The sequence below is a fragment of the Hoplias malabaricus genome, chromosome 4 (assembly GCF_029633855.1).
Source record: "Hoplias malabaricus isolate fHopMal1 chromosome 4, fHopMal1.hap1, whole genome shotgun sequence".
Lineage (NCBI taxonomy): Eukaryota > Metazoa > Chordata > Actinopteri > Characiformes > Erythrinidae > Hoplias > Hoplias malabaricus.
In genome coordinates this window covers 5481806-5497405 of record NC_089803.1, presented here as the reverse complement: position 1 = coordinate 5497405, position 15600 = coordinate 5481806, and the positions used below count along the sequence as shown (strand labels likewise).

The 15600-nt window shown below is 41.8% G+C and overlaps 2 pseudogenes and 1 gene segment (V, D, J or C); 2 read left to right on the top strand and 1 right to left on the bottom strand.

The window, feature by feature from the left end:
- Positions 1 to 698: 698 nt before the first annotated feature.
- On the bottom strand, positions 699 to 1903 carry LOC136694182 (Ig kappa chain b5 variant C region-like). The segment is given in 2 exon segments: positions 699 to 1015; positions 1888 to 1903. Coding segments are annotated over 2 exon segments (333 nt in total).
- An 884-nt stretch (positions 1904 to 2787) lies between these two features.
- Positions 2788 to 3437, top strand: LOC136695636 (immunoglobulin kappa variable 4-1-like; annotated as a pseudogene).
- Positions 3438 to 9134: 5697 nt separating this feature from the next.
- Positions 9135 to 9868, top strand: LOC136693760 (immunoglobulin kappa variable 4-1-like; annotated as a pseudogene).
- Positions 9869 to 15600: the final 5732 nt, after the last annotated feature.

Genomic DNA, 15600 nt, shown 5'->3' with positions numbered 1-15600 from the left:
TCAGGTCAGGAACATCTGAAAAACGTGGCCAAGAACTTTCTACTGCTGCACAAAAAGGAATTTGACTGACACATATAGAGGCAGTCTTTCATGTTGGACAAATATCAGAATCAGTACAAAAGGACACACAGAAGTGTGTATATGCCGAGCTACATATAGCCAATCAAAATACAACTGGCAGAATCCAGACAGTGAGGTCAGATACGTGTACGGAAGGTAGCAGACTCTCATTTAACTCGAGTGTCTGTGGCTGAGACTACTTGATCAATGACTTATCATTCCCTAGCAAGGACCTGGAAACACTTTAGCAACCACTTCAAAAGCCAAAGCAACCACATGAGAATTGGTCTGCAGTGTGCTGTTACTCTGTATGACTCATAATTAAATGTACTTTATTATGTAATTATTTTCACATAAAATTATATAGAAAGTTCACAAAACAAACAATCCATTTTTGTTGTTTAAAACTTTATTCTTAGAACAGTAAAGAGAATTATAGAGCTTTTTGTTACATAATAAATGCAAATTTAAGTAAAGAAACAGAAGCAACAAACAGTGTAAGAGTGTATATAGAGAGTGTAACTCTGTACTGAGCTGCTCCAGGAGCTGATGTGAAGATCTGAGCATTAATCAGAGACATGTTTGAACACACTGAAGATGAAGAGGAGCTCTATCAGCTCCAACACAGGTGTGGACCCTCACTGTCCAGTGCACTGATCTCTCTTCAGTGTTTCACTGACAGTAGTCTGGCCTCCTTTGATGGCCTCACAGGTCACTGTCTTCTTCATCCACTCGTCCTCCTGGAGGGTCAGGGTGCTGCTCCAGCTGTAGAGGCCAGTGTCCTTCTGCAGAAGCCCAGGACTCTGACTAAACCCAGAGGTCAGAGGGGTTCCATCCACCTTCCAGCTCAGCTTCCAGTCTGAGGGGAAGCCCTTGTTGGCCAAACACACTAGTGTGGTCTCCCCCTGCCCCAGACTGGAGGAGGGCAGGACTGTGAGGGTGGGGCGGGTCACAGCTAGGACACACACACACACACACACACACACACACACACAGTTTCATTTCCCTTATTTCTAACACAGCACAAATGACTTCAGTGATGCAGTAAAAATCACACTCTAATTACAACCTTCAACTCAACCACTTTCACATATAAACTCATATTTACAATTACATTCAGAGGAGGATTTCAGTTTCATTAAATATTACAGAGTTTTCACTTACAAACATCTACAGAACATTATGATTTCACCAGGCGTCCCCAAACATTTGCATATAACTGTTTTTCTAACAGAGCAGAACTGAGTTCAGTGAAGCATTAAAATAACGCTCTAATTATAACCTTAAACTGAACCGCTTCAAATATGAACTAATATTTACAATTACATTAATAGATACATTTCATTCAGAATACTTTTAAAACTATTTCTTTCATTTAATTCATTATAATTGTAACATTACACACATCCCATGATGTGAAAGTTTAAAACATGATTTGATTTTCTCCAAAACAGTAAATAATCAATAACTAAATCAAGCTGCAGTCTCCATGTACTACGTCTTCAAAGCTTTAGAACAGAAAACACTGCTCATAATAACCTCCACATTGTGGCGTCCAGATGGAGACAGAACGGCTCTAATCACCCAACACTGACTCTACAATCCAGCTTTACATTTGATCTTTTTAAAAAGAAATGTCATCACTGAACACTTCACAGGAAACCTTTAGGAAATATTTGTATTTTAAAGAAAAGAAATCCAGTTCAGAAACAGGAGCTGGTGGTGAAACCTAAAGCTCCACACTCTCCACACTTCAGAGCAGTTCTAATTAAATACATTCACATTTGGATTATCATTTATTCAGAAGATCATCAAGTGCATCTCTACTGTTGTCCAGAATCATTTTAATGAAAGATTCCTTTTGAATAAAGAGTAAAAGTGGACTTACTTCCAACATCCAGTTTTGTTCCTCCACCAAAAGTCCACCACAGTGATACAAACTCGTTTACTGGCCGTACAAAAACCTCCTGCTCTAAACACACCGCTCTCTTCAGTCTTTACACACACTATTTCTGAACTAGAACACAATATTAATGGATTCTGCAGCTATTAATAATGGAAAACACTCCCAAACTGTAGAAGCTACAGATTCTCAACAAGGATTATTTTATAAACATTAAAATATCTAAACCCAGGACACACTTTGTTCTTTTGTATTTCCACAACAGACAAACACTTGATATAAAAGTATAAAACTACATGTAGAAAGATGTTTTCATCTCAGATTCCAATTACAATCACAGATACAATCATATCAACTAATATTAAAACCAGATCCAATTAATGACAATAATAAAAACATGCTCCACTCTCTGTGTTGGTGATTATATGTTCACTTTCATCAGAAGTGTTCATAAATAATTCAATCAGTAAAAATTAGAGCTGCTGTTGAAAACTGTTCAACATTCATTAATAGTTTAAAAGATTCTTACTGTTATCATTGTGTTTCCTCCACCCAAAAGTCCTCCAGCCCTGATCCAGACAGATGGAGCCGCAGTAGCAGCTGCAGAAAACCTCAAATGAAAGGCAGAGACAGTTAGAGTTTAGGATTTTAAACATGAGACTCCACACTGAGCAGAAATGTTTGATCAAACAATATCAAATAAATATGATATCTTTCCTCAGTGTTGTTAGAAAGATGATTTCCATAGAGAGGGTCCACTTTGCATCATGAGCCCATGCTTCAGTGCTCTGCTAGTGTTTATAGTCCTGTGAGTTTAACACTTCATGACTGAGAGCTGCTGCCCCACAAACTTCACCCACAGCAACCATGACTTTGGTCTCCATCTTCATCTGGACACTGGCGCTCTGGACGAGAGGTAACACACATGATTAATTCCATTTCAGACTAATTATGAGTAATATGAAAATGTAAGTAAAACAAACCAATACATTATGGCATCTCTCTAACTAAATTACAGGACTAACATCAATTAATATATAATTAATTAAAGAACTAACAGATCATATTTAAGTTTTTACAGCATAATTTCATCCATTATTTTATTTTAATGTTTAATTTTATTTTTTATTGTTCAGGATCCAGTGGTCAGGTGACTGTAACTCAGACTCCTTCAGTGAAAACTGTTTCTACAGGACAATCAGTCACCGTCAACTGTAAAACCAGCCCTGCAGTGTATCGCTGGAGTAATGGAAAAGAAGAATTACATTGGTATCAGCAGAAACCTGGAGAAGCTCCTAAACTTCTGATCTACTACGCTAACACTAGACAGTCAGGTATTTCAGATCGTTTCAGTGGCAGTGGATCTGGATCTGACTTCACTCTGACCATCAGTAACGTCCAGGCTGAAGATGCAGGAGATTATTACTGTCAGAGTTTACACCAGATCAGTGGTAGCTGGTTGTTCACACAGTGAAATAGAGTCGTACAAAAACCTCTCTCAGTCAGAGACTGCACAGAGACTGCACTGCTGCAGCTGCACCCTACTGCAGGTGCTGAGGGGGAGGATGATACACACAATAACACACTCTGTGGAGGAGAGACACACACCTCATTAACACACACCTCCACAGGTCCATTCCCTCCAGGTTGGTGTCCATGCTGTCCACTCCAGTCCAGGTCGACACAGGGGACGTCAAATGGCTGATCAGTTCATTATTTTTCAGATGTCTATCACCACCTACTGGTGCACTGTCCTTTAATCAGTGTACAGAACTTACACAGCTCCAACACCTGGGCTCCACACCTGAGCACCACAGCTACTGATAATTAATCTAACTTCATGTCACACTGCTCTCTAATAAGAGGAGACTGATCAACATTTCCTCTCACTCTCTAAACTTACATAAGAATTTACAATATAATCAACTCAATCAGAATCAAACAGTCCATGTCCCTGTCCCATCTGACCTTTTCTGATCCCTCATCACCACCTATAGGTTGTTTGCAGATGACATCATGTCACTGCCTGATCTGCAGATGGAGGACAGGAAGTGATGTCATACACAGGGAGCTGTACGATCACTAATAAAACTGATAAATCAATAATCATTGTTACTTTTACCGATAAATCATGAGGAACATAAATTAAATACCAACATTGTTGTTGAAGAGGGACAAATAAAAGTAATAATGTGACTGAAAAAGGCTTATGAGCCAAAGTCTGTGTTCAGGACGAGACTGAGACAGCTTCCTGTTCTGAAACTTCTTGTTGGAATTTAGTTGTGTTTTGTCTATGTTTTAAATCTCTCACCAGCGCAGACCCAGCACCAACACAACTGTGTACAACACACACTCACTTCTCACACCTGCATGAGGCTGCAGTCAGCTTTTAATTCACCTGTGTCCCGTTCCACCTTAAACACTAGAGCATACACCATACACCTGCTGCATCATTTAAGGTGGAATGGAAAGCTTCTTTAATTGTGGGATCTGTGAGGAGCGAGTGTTTTATTTTGCTGAGTTCTGTGGCAGCTGTGTGTCACTGGTGAAGGACTGAATACCTAAAGTTACTTTAAGTAAACAACCATAACATTAATGTTGAGAGGTGATGCAGCACGGGTTGTTTTTGTTGCTCCTTTAATCCACTGGATGATAAAAGAGAACCACACCACAGTCATTGTGGAGTGACCGAACTTCTAAAACCAAGTTGTGTGTCTAAATACTTCAGTGATCTTTCATTAGTGTTTTTGAGTTAAACGACGTCTGGAGAAGAAGACAATAGCTGCTAATCTCACAGTTCAGTTTAAATCTGTCTCCATCATCATCTCCAACATGTGTTATGTTGTTTTGTTTGTACATTTCTCTCGTAATATGGTCTACATCATCACAATACAGGCTCCATTCTGGTTCTCTCGTCCTACCCTCGAGATTTCACACATCATCAGAACCATGAGACTGAAAACAACCTGGACTTCAGCTGAGGGTTTCTCCCTTCAGATTCTCAGCAGGTCTGGTGTCTAATTTCTTTAGGGGGGTTGTACAGCAATGGTAAAAGTCCAAGTGCAGACTGTTACACCTAAGTACTCAGTCTGACGCTCAGAAGGCATTTCTACAGATTGGTCACTAGTTCATCAGCTTCTGTCAAACTGAATATTTAACTAATGGTTCATCATCTGATGCTAAATCATCACACATCTCCCATAACGGTAGTTTAGTTTACTGAGGAATAGCAAACAAATATTTAGGCACTGATTATTTATGAATAAAAAAGAATAAATTTGTCAGTGACCAAGCCTCTGTAGGGAGGAGGACTCTGGGGGCAGCAGCAGTTTGTCTGAATGGTCTTTTATTTACACACCAGAATGGCACACTGTAACACACCCCAAATGACCAGCTTTTCTTCTCAACGCAAAACAAACAACAGTCACTTTCAGTCCCTCTTCTTCTCTTCCTGCTCTCAGTGCTGGCCCTCCTTTGTTCTCATCAGCACATCCTTCACTAGGAGTATATCACTGGTGTGATGGAAACAGGTCATCAGGGAGCGAGAGAGAGAGAGAGAGAGAGAGAGAGAGAGAGAGAGAGAGAGAGAGAGGAAGGATGGATGGATGAGTTGCATGGATTAATTCACATTTCTGGTAGAGGACATGGGTTTGAAAAGCAACGTTCATTATTTTATTCAATTCATTTTATTGGACCAATTCTAAAGTGGGCTTTCATCCGTGAGTCATCATCAGTGAGTGCAGATGGATACACGCACCTCCACACAAAATAACACACTCTGTGGAGGAGAGACACACACCTCCACACACAATAACACACTCTGTGGAGGAGAGACACACACCTCACTAACACGCACCTCCACACACAATAACACACACTCCACCAAAGCTGGAGCTGGAGCGCTACACACAGTGACCTTATACCCAGTCGACTAGCCAGGTGTTCAGCATTACTGAGCTCAGGTCAAGCGAGCCTCACCTGCTGTTGTAGTATGGTGACACCAGCCTCAATTAGGGTTCTAAACAGGACACAGGGTTATGGCTTCGTGAGTATAAGCCTGCTCCATGGATCAGACCCCCCACTGTTTGCAGTATTCCACCTAAAACTGGCCTCCAAACCACATCCTCAGGGCCAGTGAGCAGTCACTGGATGAGCTGGAGCCAAAAGGCAGCAGTTCTACTGACCAGATGGACAAGACCTTACCCACCTTCCTCCTTTGAGAGGTGAAGGATTCCTAGCAGAAACCAGTGTAGTTTGTCCCCCAAGAAATCCACCAGGTTCGCTTGGATAACCGCTAGCATATTCGAGGGGGGGTGGTGAGCAATCTGTTTTATGCCATAAGGGAGAAGCAGCGAGGTCATTTACAATTAAGACCCATCCTTTACATGACATTTTAGGGGCCAGCCGTTTCCATTTCGATAATTGACATTTCATTTTCTCTAGAATGTCCTCCCAATTCTTCTTCATAAACTCACTAGCCCCAAGTTAAACCCCTCACTTTCAGTTGAGGGCATCTGTAAAAACAGGTTCTTTACCTTCCCCCTCACCCACTAAAATCGCCTCGCTCTTCTGCCAGTTGACCTTTGCTGAAGTTAAGAACTTAAAATCATTGAAAAGTTCAGTTAGCACATTTACCTCTTCCTGTGACTTAATAAGAACTAAAAAGTTATCGGCATATGCTGAAAATAGTGGTTCTATAGCAATGGAGAAACAGAAAGAAAGAGCATCCCTCTCTGATGCCCCTGGAAACCTTAAAATCACTCTCAATGTACTCTCACAGTACAACCTTGATCATGGCTATAAAGACAGAGTTGGACCCAATGTTTTCCAGTATTTCCCATAAATATTCATGTTCAACTCTGTCAATGGCTTTTTCCTAGTCTAAGAATAACAACCCAGGTCAAAAGTTTCTCAAATTAACTGTATATTACCAAACATCGACCTTCCAGGAACACAGTACGTCTAGTCAACATGAATGACCTGTCCCATCACCTTCCCCAGTCTTACAGCCAATGATTTTGAGAGCAGGTTGTAAGTCAGTGCACAGAAGGGACATGGGGCTACAGTTCTTCAGTTCAGTGAGGTCTCCTTTCTTAAACAGGGAAAGGGCGGCTCTTCTGCAGCTCAGGGGAGCTTCCCCTCCTTCAGCATGTCCAGCCATCAATGCCAGGAACTCTTCCATTTCCTATGGCCTGTAGGGCAGTGTCTCCAATGGCATCTCACTGTCAAGCTTTTTTGCTGATTCTGGTGTCATCTTTGGCATTTGCCAAAAACAATTCTCAGCTTAGTAAACAGCTTGGAGAAAAGCAGACTATGCGCTCACAAACTGCAGTGGGCTCCAGTAAAAGAGCATGTATGAACATTTTCTGTTCATTTTCTGTTCAAGACCATAAAGAAATTAGGGGCATCCATATCAGGCACAGTTTTAAAGCGCAAGTGGACCAGCACCCCCTGCACTGTGACCCCCTGCAGGTCATCCAATGTATAGTTTTATTTGCACTTTGGCTATGTCCCACCACTGTTGTAATGAGGAGAATGCAGATTTTTGTGCTCTAAAAACCTCCAAAAATAATATAAAGCATTCTCTAAAATGTGCATCACCTGTAAGTGAGTTGAAATGTCAATGAGAGCTCTTGGGTTTCACACATGACTTTTTAAAATTGTACTGGACAATACAATGATCAGTACTACTAACCAAAACACTGTTACATTTAATTTTGAATAATTAACACTTTTCATATTCTGTAACATTGCTGTAACACAGTGGTGTCACCCACGAAAGACATGATCATCACCTGCTGAACAATGAATTAACAAATGAAACACTAGGACTATGACACTGTGACAGTTCTCATCAGCACTATTCACATATTCTGAAAAATGCTATAACAACCATTAAAGACTTGATCATCACCTGCTGAACAATAAATTAACAGGACTATGACACTGTGACAGTTCTCACCAGCACTAAGGAACTGAAACCAAGCTCCAAACAACTGAACTCAACACAACACTTTACACAAACCAGTAAAGAGAGAGAGAGAGAGAGAGAGAGAGAGAGAGAGAGAGAGAGCAGTGAGGTGAAACTCAGATTTAGATGAACAGTCCTGAGTCGTTCTCTTTCTCCCAGAATAGAGGAGCACCTTCACCAGATGTTCAGCTTCATTTAGTCAACTTGTCTGACTTGAGGGTTCTCTATGGTCGACTCTATGGTCCTCCACCGTGTCTGACAATGTCTTTTTATGGACTAATATAGGTCAGGCCAGACTGGACCTGTACTCAATGTCTTGGGACGTGTCTGGTCCATTCGTGGTCACTGGGAGAACTTTCCTAACTCTTAATTTAACTATCATCAGATGAAGAGTTTTTAAAACTGTTTCAGAACTGTTTTAAAACTGTAATTAAAACATGTCAATGTCTTCATACGGAGGAATCAAACTGTCCCCAAACAAGCTGCCCATCATGATCTGAATCAGTGCTGGGGATATTTCTCTCAGCACAAATCAGTGGGAATTTGAAAGGAGTTTATTACTGAATATCAATGTTTATAAAATCCAGACTCTTACTGTGACACAAGCACTAATTTTAATGTTATATGTAATGAACCCGTCTGTTCATTTACATTATGTTTTATATAAATGTGACATTGTTTGAATTACAAACTAAAACAATGAATCACATATTTAACTTTAAAACTCTTAAAATACAATTGTAACACAGTGTTAGTCTGAATTTACTGTATGTGGGTCTTTTTCAGTAAAAGTGATGAGAAAGATTAAATAAGTCTCATGTTTAAACAGAATAAAAGTCCCTTCATTTTCAGACTGAGTTTTGCTCCTTCACTGAATGTGTGACACAGTGCTACATTTCAGTGAAGAGTCATTGTCCATAAACCTACATCACTCATCACACTGTTAGTGATAACACTGTAAAATCTGTGTGTGAGGGGTTTACACACTTTACCCTCAAAACTTATTCATAAAACTCTAACATTTCTAAATGAAGATCTATCTCTGAACTAAACCTTGTTTTCTAAACAATCTAAACATTTTTATGTGTTTATTATGGAGGTGTTTAATGGAGGCATTTCCATAGAGAGGGTCCACTTTGCATCATGAGCCCATGCTTCAGTGCTCTGCTAGTGTTTATAGTCCTGTGAGTTTAACACTTCATGACTGAGAGCTGCTGCCCCACAAACTTCACCCACAGCAACCATGACTTTGGTCTCCATCTTCATCTGGACACTGGTGCTCTGGACAAGAGGTGAGACACTCATTTACCTTTTCAAGAGATGTATACATCTGAAATAGTATATGTATTTACCATTAGAAATTACAGTAAACACACCTTAGAAATAATTAATAATTATTTATTAATAAATAATTAAAAAAATTAAATTCTACTTCACCTAAAGTACCCAACTTGTATATTATTATAAATATTATAAATATATTATATTATATAATATATGTTATATCATTAATATACTTTTACTATTTTTAATTAAATAAATATATTACTTATACTATTGTAAATAGTTTTATTATTATTATTTTATTTTATTTTCCTTTAGGATCCAGTGGTCAGGTGACTGTGACTCAGACTCCTTCAGTGAAAACTGTTTCTACAGGACAATCAGTCACCATCAACTGTAGAACCAGCCCTAATGTCTACACTAATTCTAATGGTGAACATCTTGCCTGGTATCAGCAGAAACCTGGTGAAGCTCCTAAACTCCTGATCTACTACGCTAACAGGAGACAGTCAGGTATTTCAGATCGTTTCAGTGGCAGTGGATCTGGATCTGACTTCACTCTGACCATCAGTAACGTCCAGACTGAAGATGCAGGAGATTATTACTGTCAGAGTTGGCATAGCATCACTGGTAGCTTGTTCACACAGTGAAATAAAGTCGTACAAAAACCTCCCTCAGTCAGAGACTGCACAGAGACTGCACTGCTGCAGCTTCACCCTACTGCAGGTGCTGAGGGGGAGGATGATACACACAATAACACACTCTGTGGAGGAGAGACACACACCTCACTAACACACACCTCCACACACAATAACACACTCTGTGGAGGAGACACACACACACCTCACTAACACACACCTCCACACACAATAACACACTCTGTGGAGGAGAGACACACACCTCACTAACACACACCTCCACACACAATAACACACTCTGTGGAGGAGAGACACACACACCTCACTAACACACACCTCCACACACAATAACACACTCTGTGGAGGAGAGACACACACCTCACTAACACACACCTCCACACACAATAACACACTCTGTGGAGGAGACAAATGCAGGCCGGTGGGAGAGAGCGACTGTAGCTGTGTTATCTCATGGCTCCAACTACTGGTTTCATAAACACTGCTTTAAGAGTTATTCAAGGCAGAATGTCCACTCAGAAAGTTCTGCAATTTAAAAATTATGTCTTTCATGAATTTTGAGAAACCTCAGATGGAGAAACTCTACAGATGTAGAAGTTAAATTTATTATTCAAGTATGTGATCACATCCATCATAATTACAGCAGTCCCAGACCCGTATTCTCTCAGCAGGGACAGTTCCTCCACAGTGACCCTGCCTATCCAGGCATCAGTGATGGTCTGTGTGTGCCTGACAAACCTCTGCCCCAGCCTGGACATCCCCAAAACAAGGCCCACCAAGACCTTCAGTGTCACTGTTCTTGTAGTCCCATCACCAGACACGTCCAGTCGAGCCCCTCTTACCAGAGGCTCTTCCAGCTGCCAGTGGAGGGAGGAGTAATCCAGCTTTTCAGTCCTAAAAAGTCCCCATACTTTAAAAAGTCCATGATAAAAAACAGTTAATCCAGTACAATTTAGCAACTTGTAATCCATAAAAATCTAGCCCCAGTCCATCAACAGAGTGCAGAATGCTGCTAGCCACAGCTCTCCACACTACATCAGCAGAACCAGTTAAATACTTCTGCAGAAACTGCAGTCTAAAAGCTGAAAGCCTGCTCACGAGGTGCAAACTTCTGCCACCTTCCATCCTGGGCAGGATCAGCACAGCCTGGGGGACCCAGTGGATGTGGTCCCAAAAGAGGTCCACAAAAGTGGTGGACAACTGAGAGAGTATATCAAAAGAAGGGTCCACACAGGAGAACCAATGCCACAGAGATGACACAACCAAGTTATTTACACAGCCAAGATATTAACGGGCTATCAACATCCATCTGGTTCCTCACCATTACCTTCACATCATCAGCATGAGAAGAAATCTTGTTATTCTCCAGTTGTACATAAACACATCAAACTCTGAGCAAAGTTTGTTTTGTGATGTCTGTTTCTCTGCCATGTGTAGCAGAGGTTCAATGGCAATGACGTACAGTGTACCAGACAGTGCACAGCCTTGTTGTATACCCCTTAGAACCTTAAAAGGAGCATTCAGTCCACCATTCATTTTCAGCACATTTTCGCTGTCACAGTACAATACTATCTACATGCTAGTAAACACAGAGCCCAACTTTAATTCTTCTAGAGCCAAAGGTAGGCATACTGCACTCGATCAAAATCCTTTTCTTGATCAATGGAAATGAGGCCAAAGTCAAGCCCATGAGTCCTGGAAATCTCAGACACATCCCTAACAAGATAAACATTATCTCTAATGGACCTGCCAAGGACAGCGTAAGGTCCTGGTGGATGACCTGCTCCATCACATCCTTCAGTCTGTTAGTCAGAGCTTTAGAAAAGATCTTAGGATCTGTCCACAGGAGATTCACTGACCTCCAGTTCTTAATCTCCTGCATGTCGCCTTTCCTGGGCAGCAGGGCAATGACTGCATCCTGCAGCTCAAATGTAGGGAACCAACAGCCAGACTCTCATTCAGAACAGCCAGTAGGTCAGCACCTAGCTCTGTCCAAAAGGTCATAGAATACAACCGGAAGTTGTATAGGTAGAATACAACCGGAAGGCCACCTAGACCCGGGGCAGTCCCTCCTCCCATGCCCTGTAAAGCAGCTTAGAGCTCCTGCTCACCCAGAGGCCCACTCCACCAGTGCTGCACTGGAGCATTCTGCAACCCTCAATATTCCTGTGTAAAACCCAGCACCCAGTTCTCTGTGCTCCCTGTGTTCACTTCTGTACAGCTTAGTGTAGAACTATACAGCCCGTTTACAGATGTCTGTTGGCTATGTGAGCTCCTGCCCATCCTCAGAGTGCAGAGAGTGAATGGCTCTGACAGCATTAGAATAAAGAATAACTTAGACAGGGCATCCACCTGTGACAGGCTCTGGAACCAAGACCAGACCAGAGCTCCTTGTGCCCTGATGTCCAACAGATAATGAAGAGCAGAGGATTTAGTTCTAAGGACCCTGACTTGACTATGGTGTCCAGTGGATTCTGTGTGACTCTTGTCATATTCAGGTCTTTCATGGACGGCGTGATGTGCTGAGAGACTTTAGAAGTGTACTGCTGACAAAATTGTTTAATTTGTACTTTTGTAATCCCACCATTCTCGCAGGTTACAAAAACAGTGAATCACAACTATTCCTGTCCAGAGAGTCATCCTCCTTGTTAAAATCACACCCCATGAACAGAAAGTCCTCAGAACTGCAGTTAGAAGATAACCCCCTGTTAGCATATTCACAGGAGCATAAATGCTATAAAAGAACCACTTTAAAGAAGTCAAACTGAGCATTCACGATGCACCTCCCCTCCACCACCTGCTCAGCCTCGAAGGAGATTGGGAATAAGTGAGTATCAAACAGGATCGCTACCCCACCTCTAGCTGAACACGTGACTTAAAAACACCTCCCCGTCAAATTCTTTCTTACAGTCAGCCTTATTATCCCTGTCACTGTGTGTGCTCCTAGTGACCCACAAGGCCGTGAAGGTGGAAGGACGAGGGACGTGGGTACACCATACTCACTGCAATGCTCCAACCTCACCTGAAGAAACAATGACTTAAGAATAATGATAATGATGGTCAAACCCAGTTCTCTGTGCTCCCTGTGTTCACTTCTGTACAGCTCAGTGTAGAACTATACAGCCCGTTTACAGATGTCTGTTATGTGAACTCCTGCCAATCCTCAGAGTGCAGAGAGTGAATGGCTCTGACAGTTCCTCCTCTCTAGACTAAAGAATAACTTAGACGGGGCAGCCACCTGTGACAGGCTCTGGAACCAAGACCGGACCAGAGCCCCTTGTGCCCTGATGTCCAACAGATAATGAAGAGCAGAGGATTTAGTTCTAAGGACCCTGACTTGACTTTGGTGTCCAGTGGATTCTGTTTGACTCTTTTCATATTCAGGTCTTTTCATGGACTGAGTAATGTGCTGAGAGACTTTAGAAGTGTACTGCTGACAAAACTGTTTAATTTGTACTTTTATATTCCCACCATTCTCGCAGGTTACAAAAACGGTGAATCACAACTATTCCTGTCCAGAGAGTCATCCTCCTTGTTAAAATCACACCCCATGAACAGAAAGTCCTCAGAGCTACAGTTAGAAGATCCCCCTGTTAGCATATTCACAGGAGCATAAATGTTAAAAAAGAACAACTTTACAAAAGTCAAACTGAGCATTCACGATTATGCACCTCCCCTCCACCACCTGCTCAGCCTCGAAGGAGATTGGGAAGAAGTGAGTATCAAACAGGATCGCTACCCCACCTCTAGCTGAACACGTGACTTAAAAACACCTCCCCGTCAAATTATTTCTTCCAGTCAGCCTTATTATCCCTGTCACTGTGTTTCTCCCGAAGAAGCATAATGTCAGTAACTTTCTGTGTCAGAAAGGAGAAATAGTACAACAGGAGCAGCAGCAGAGTGAGGAACAGAAAGAGGCTAGGAGCTTTCAAAACCATCCTCACTGTGGAGCTCATTGAGGTTCTGGACTGAATTACCAAAGAGACCCATCAGGAAAAGTGCTCTTTCACTACAACACATTTCATGTTCTCAGTCTTATGAAGAAAAAGACAGAATCTTCTCAAAACCATAAGCTCTGGGACTGCTTTTAGCAGCTGGCAGATCACTCTCAGAGTCATCCAGGGTACCAGAGCCAGAACCAGGGTTCTCTTTATGGTGCTCACTCTGTGCTCCTGATGCCCTCTGAGTCTTCCCTTTATTATCATTTGTTTTAGTCCACTTCATTTTTTGTTTACCAAAAGGAACCCTGACAAAAACCTCCCCAGGAACAGTTCAACAGCACCAGCCTCTTCCTCAGCCAGCTCAGCTCCAGAAATAGTACCAGTCTGACTGTCCCCCTGAGAGTCCCCAACCTCATGCTCAGCAGCTGCACCCCCCTCCACAACCTGAGAGTCAAAGATTCCTCCTCCTTCACATTATCAGCCCCAGCATCAACCTCACTACCCCCATATTAACCAGTCCCAGCCTCAACCAGAGATAGAGAGAGAGAATAGGAGAGAGAGGGGCCCACATAGAGATCACACTCAGAAATGCTGCATACAAGAAAATACCCAATAACATTGCAAAGGTGAATAAGGCCTTGTACTTGCATATGTAAGCACAATTTACACACAGACTGTGAGGAGCCCGTAAATCACAGCTTGTGGCTACATTATGATGTGTTTCTCTGAGACTGAAATACATCAGTGCAAACTAATACATTCATCATGGACCTTACACATGATCTGTTTCTATAAACTTCTCAACTCCTAACAGCAGCAGTACCATGTTCTAAAATTAAAAACCATGTCTGTTATCTCTAAACTAAACTCTGACACAGCAACAGGACACTTCATCTGTGTTTGGTTATTTCTACCCACTCTGAGCCAGTCTTGGACAGACATTTGATCTGACCCCATCTCTCAGTTTATTCTCTAAGATTCACTCAGAGCTGTTTTAAGCTTTATCTTGGACACTGAAGGCTTTTCATATTCTGTAACATTGCTGTAACACAGTGGTGTCACCCACGAAAGACTTGATCACCACCTGCTGAACAATGAATTAACAAATGAAACACTAGGACTATGACACTGTGACAGTTCTCATCAGCACTAAGGAACTGAAACAAGCTCCAAACAACTGAACTCAACACAGCATTTTACACACAACAGTAAAGAGAGAGAGAGAGAGAGAGAGAGAGAGAGAGAGAGGGAGCAGTGAGGTGAAACTCAGATTTACATGAACAGTCCTGAGTCATCCTCTTTCTCCCAGAATAGAGCAGCACCTTCACCAGATGTTCAGCTTCATTTAGTCAACTTGTCCGACTTGAGGGTTCTCAGACCTGTCCGACTCAACACTTCTCCAACATGTCCGACTCTATGGTCCTCCACCGTGTCTGACAATGTCTTTTTATGGACTAATATAGGTCAGGCCAGCCTGGACCAGTGCTGAACGTCTTGGGACGTGACTGGTCCATTCGTGGTCACTGGGAGAACTTTCCTAACTCTTAATTTAACTATCATCAGATGAAGAGTTTTTAAAACTGTTTCAGAACTGTTTAAAAACTGTAATTAAAACATGTTAATGTCTTCATACGGAGGAATCAAACTGACCCCAAACAAGCTGCCCATCATGATCTGAATCAGTGCTGGGGATCTTTCTCTCAGCACAAATCAGTGTGAATTTGAAAGGAGTTTATTACTGAATATCAATGTTTATAAAATCCAGACTCTTATTGTGACACAAGC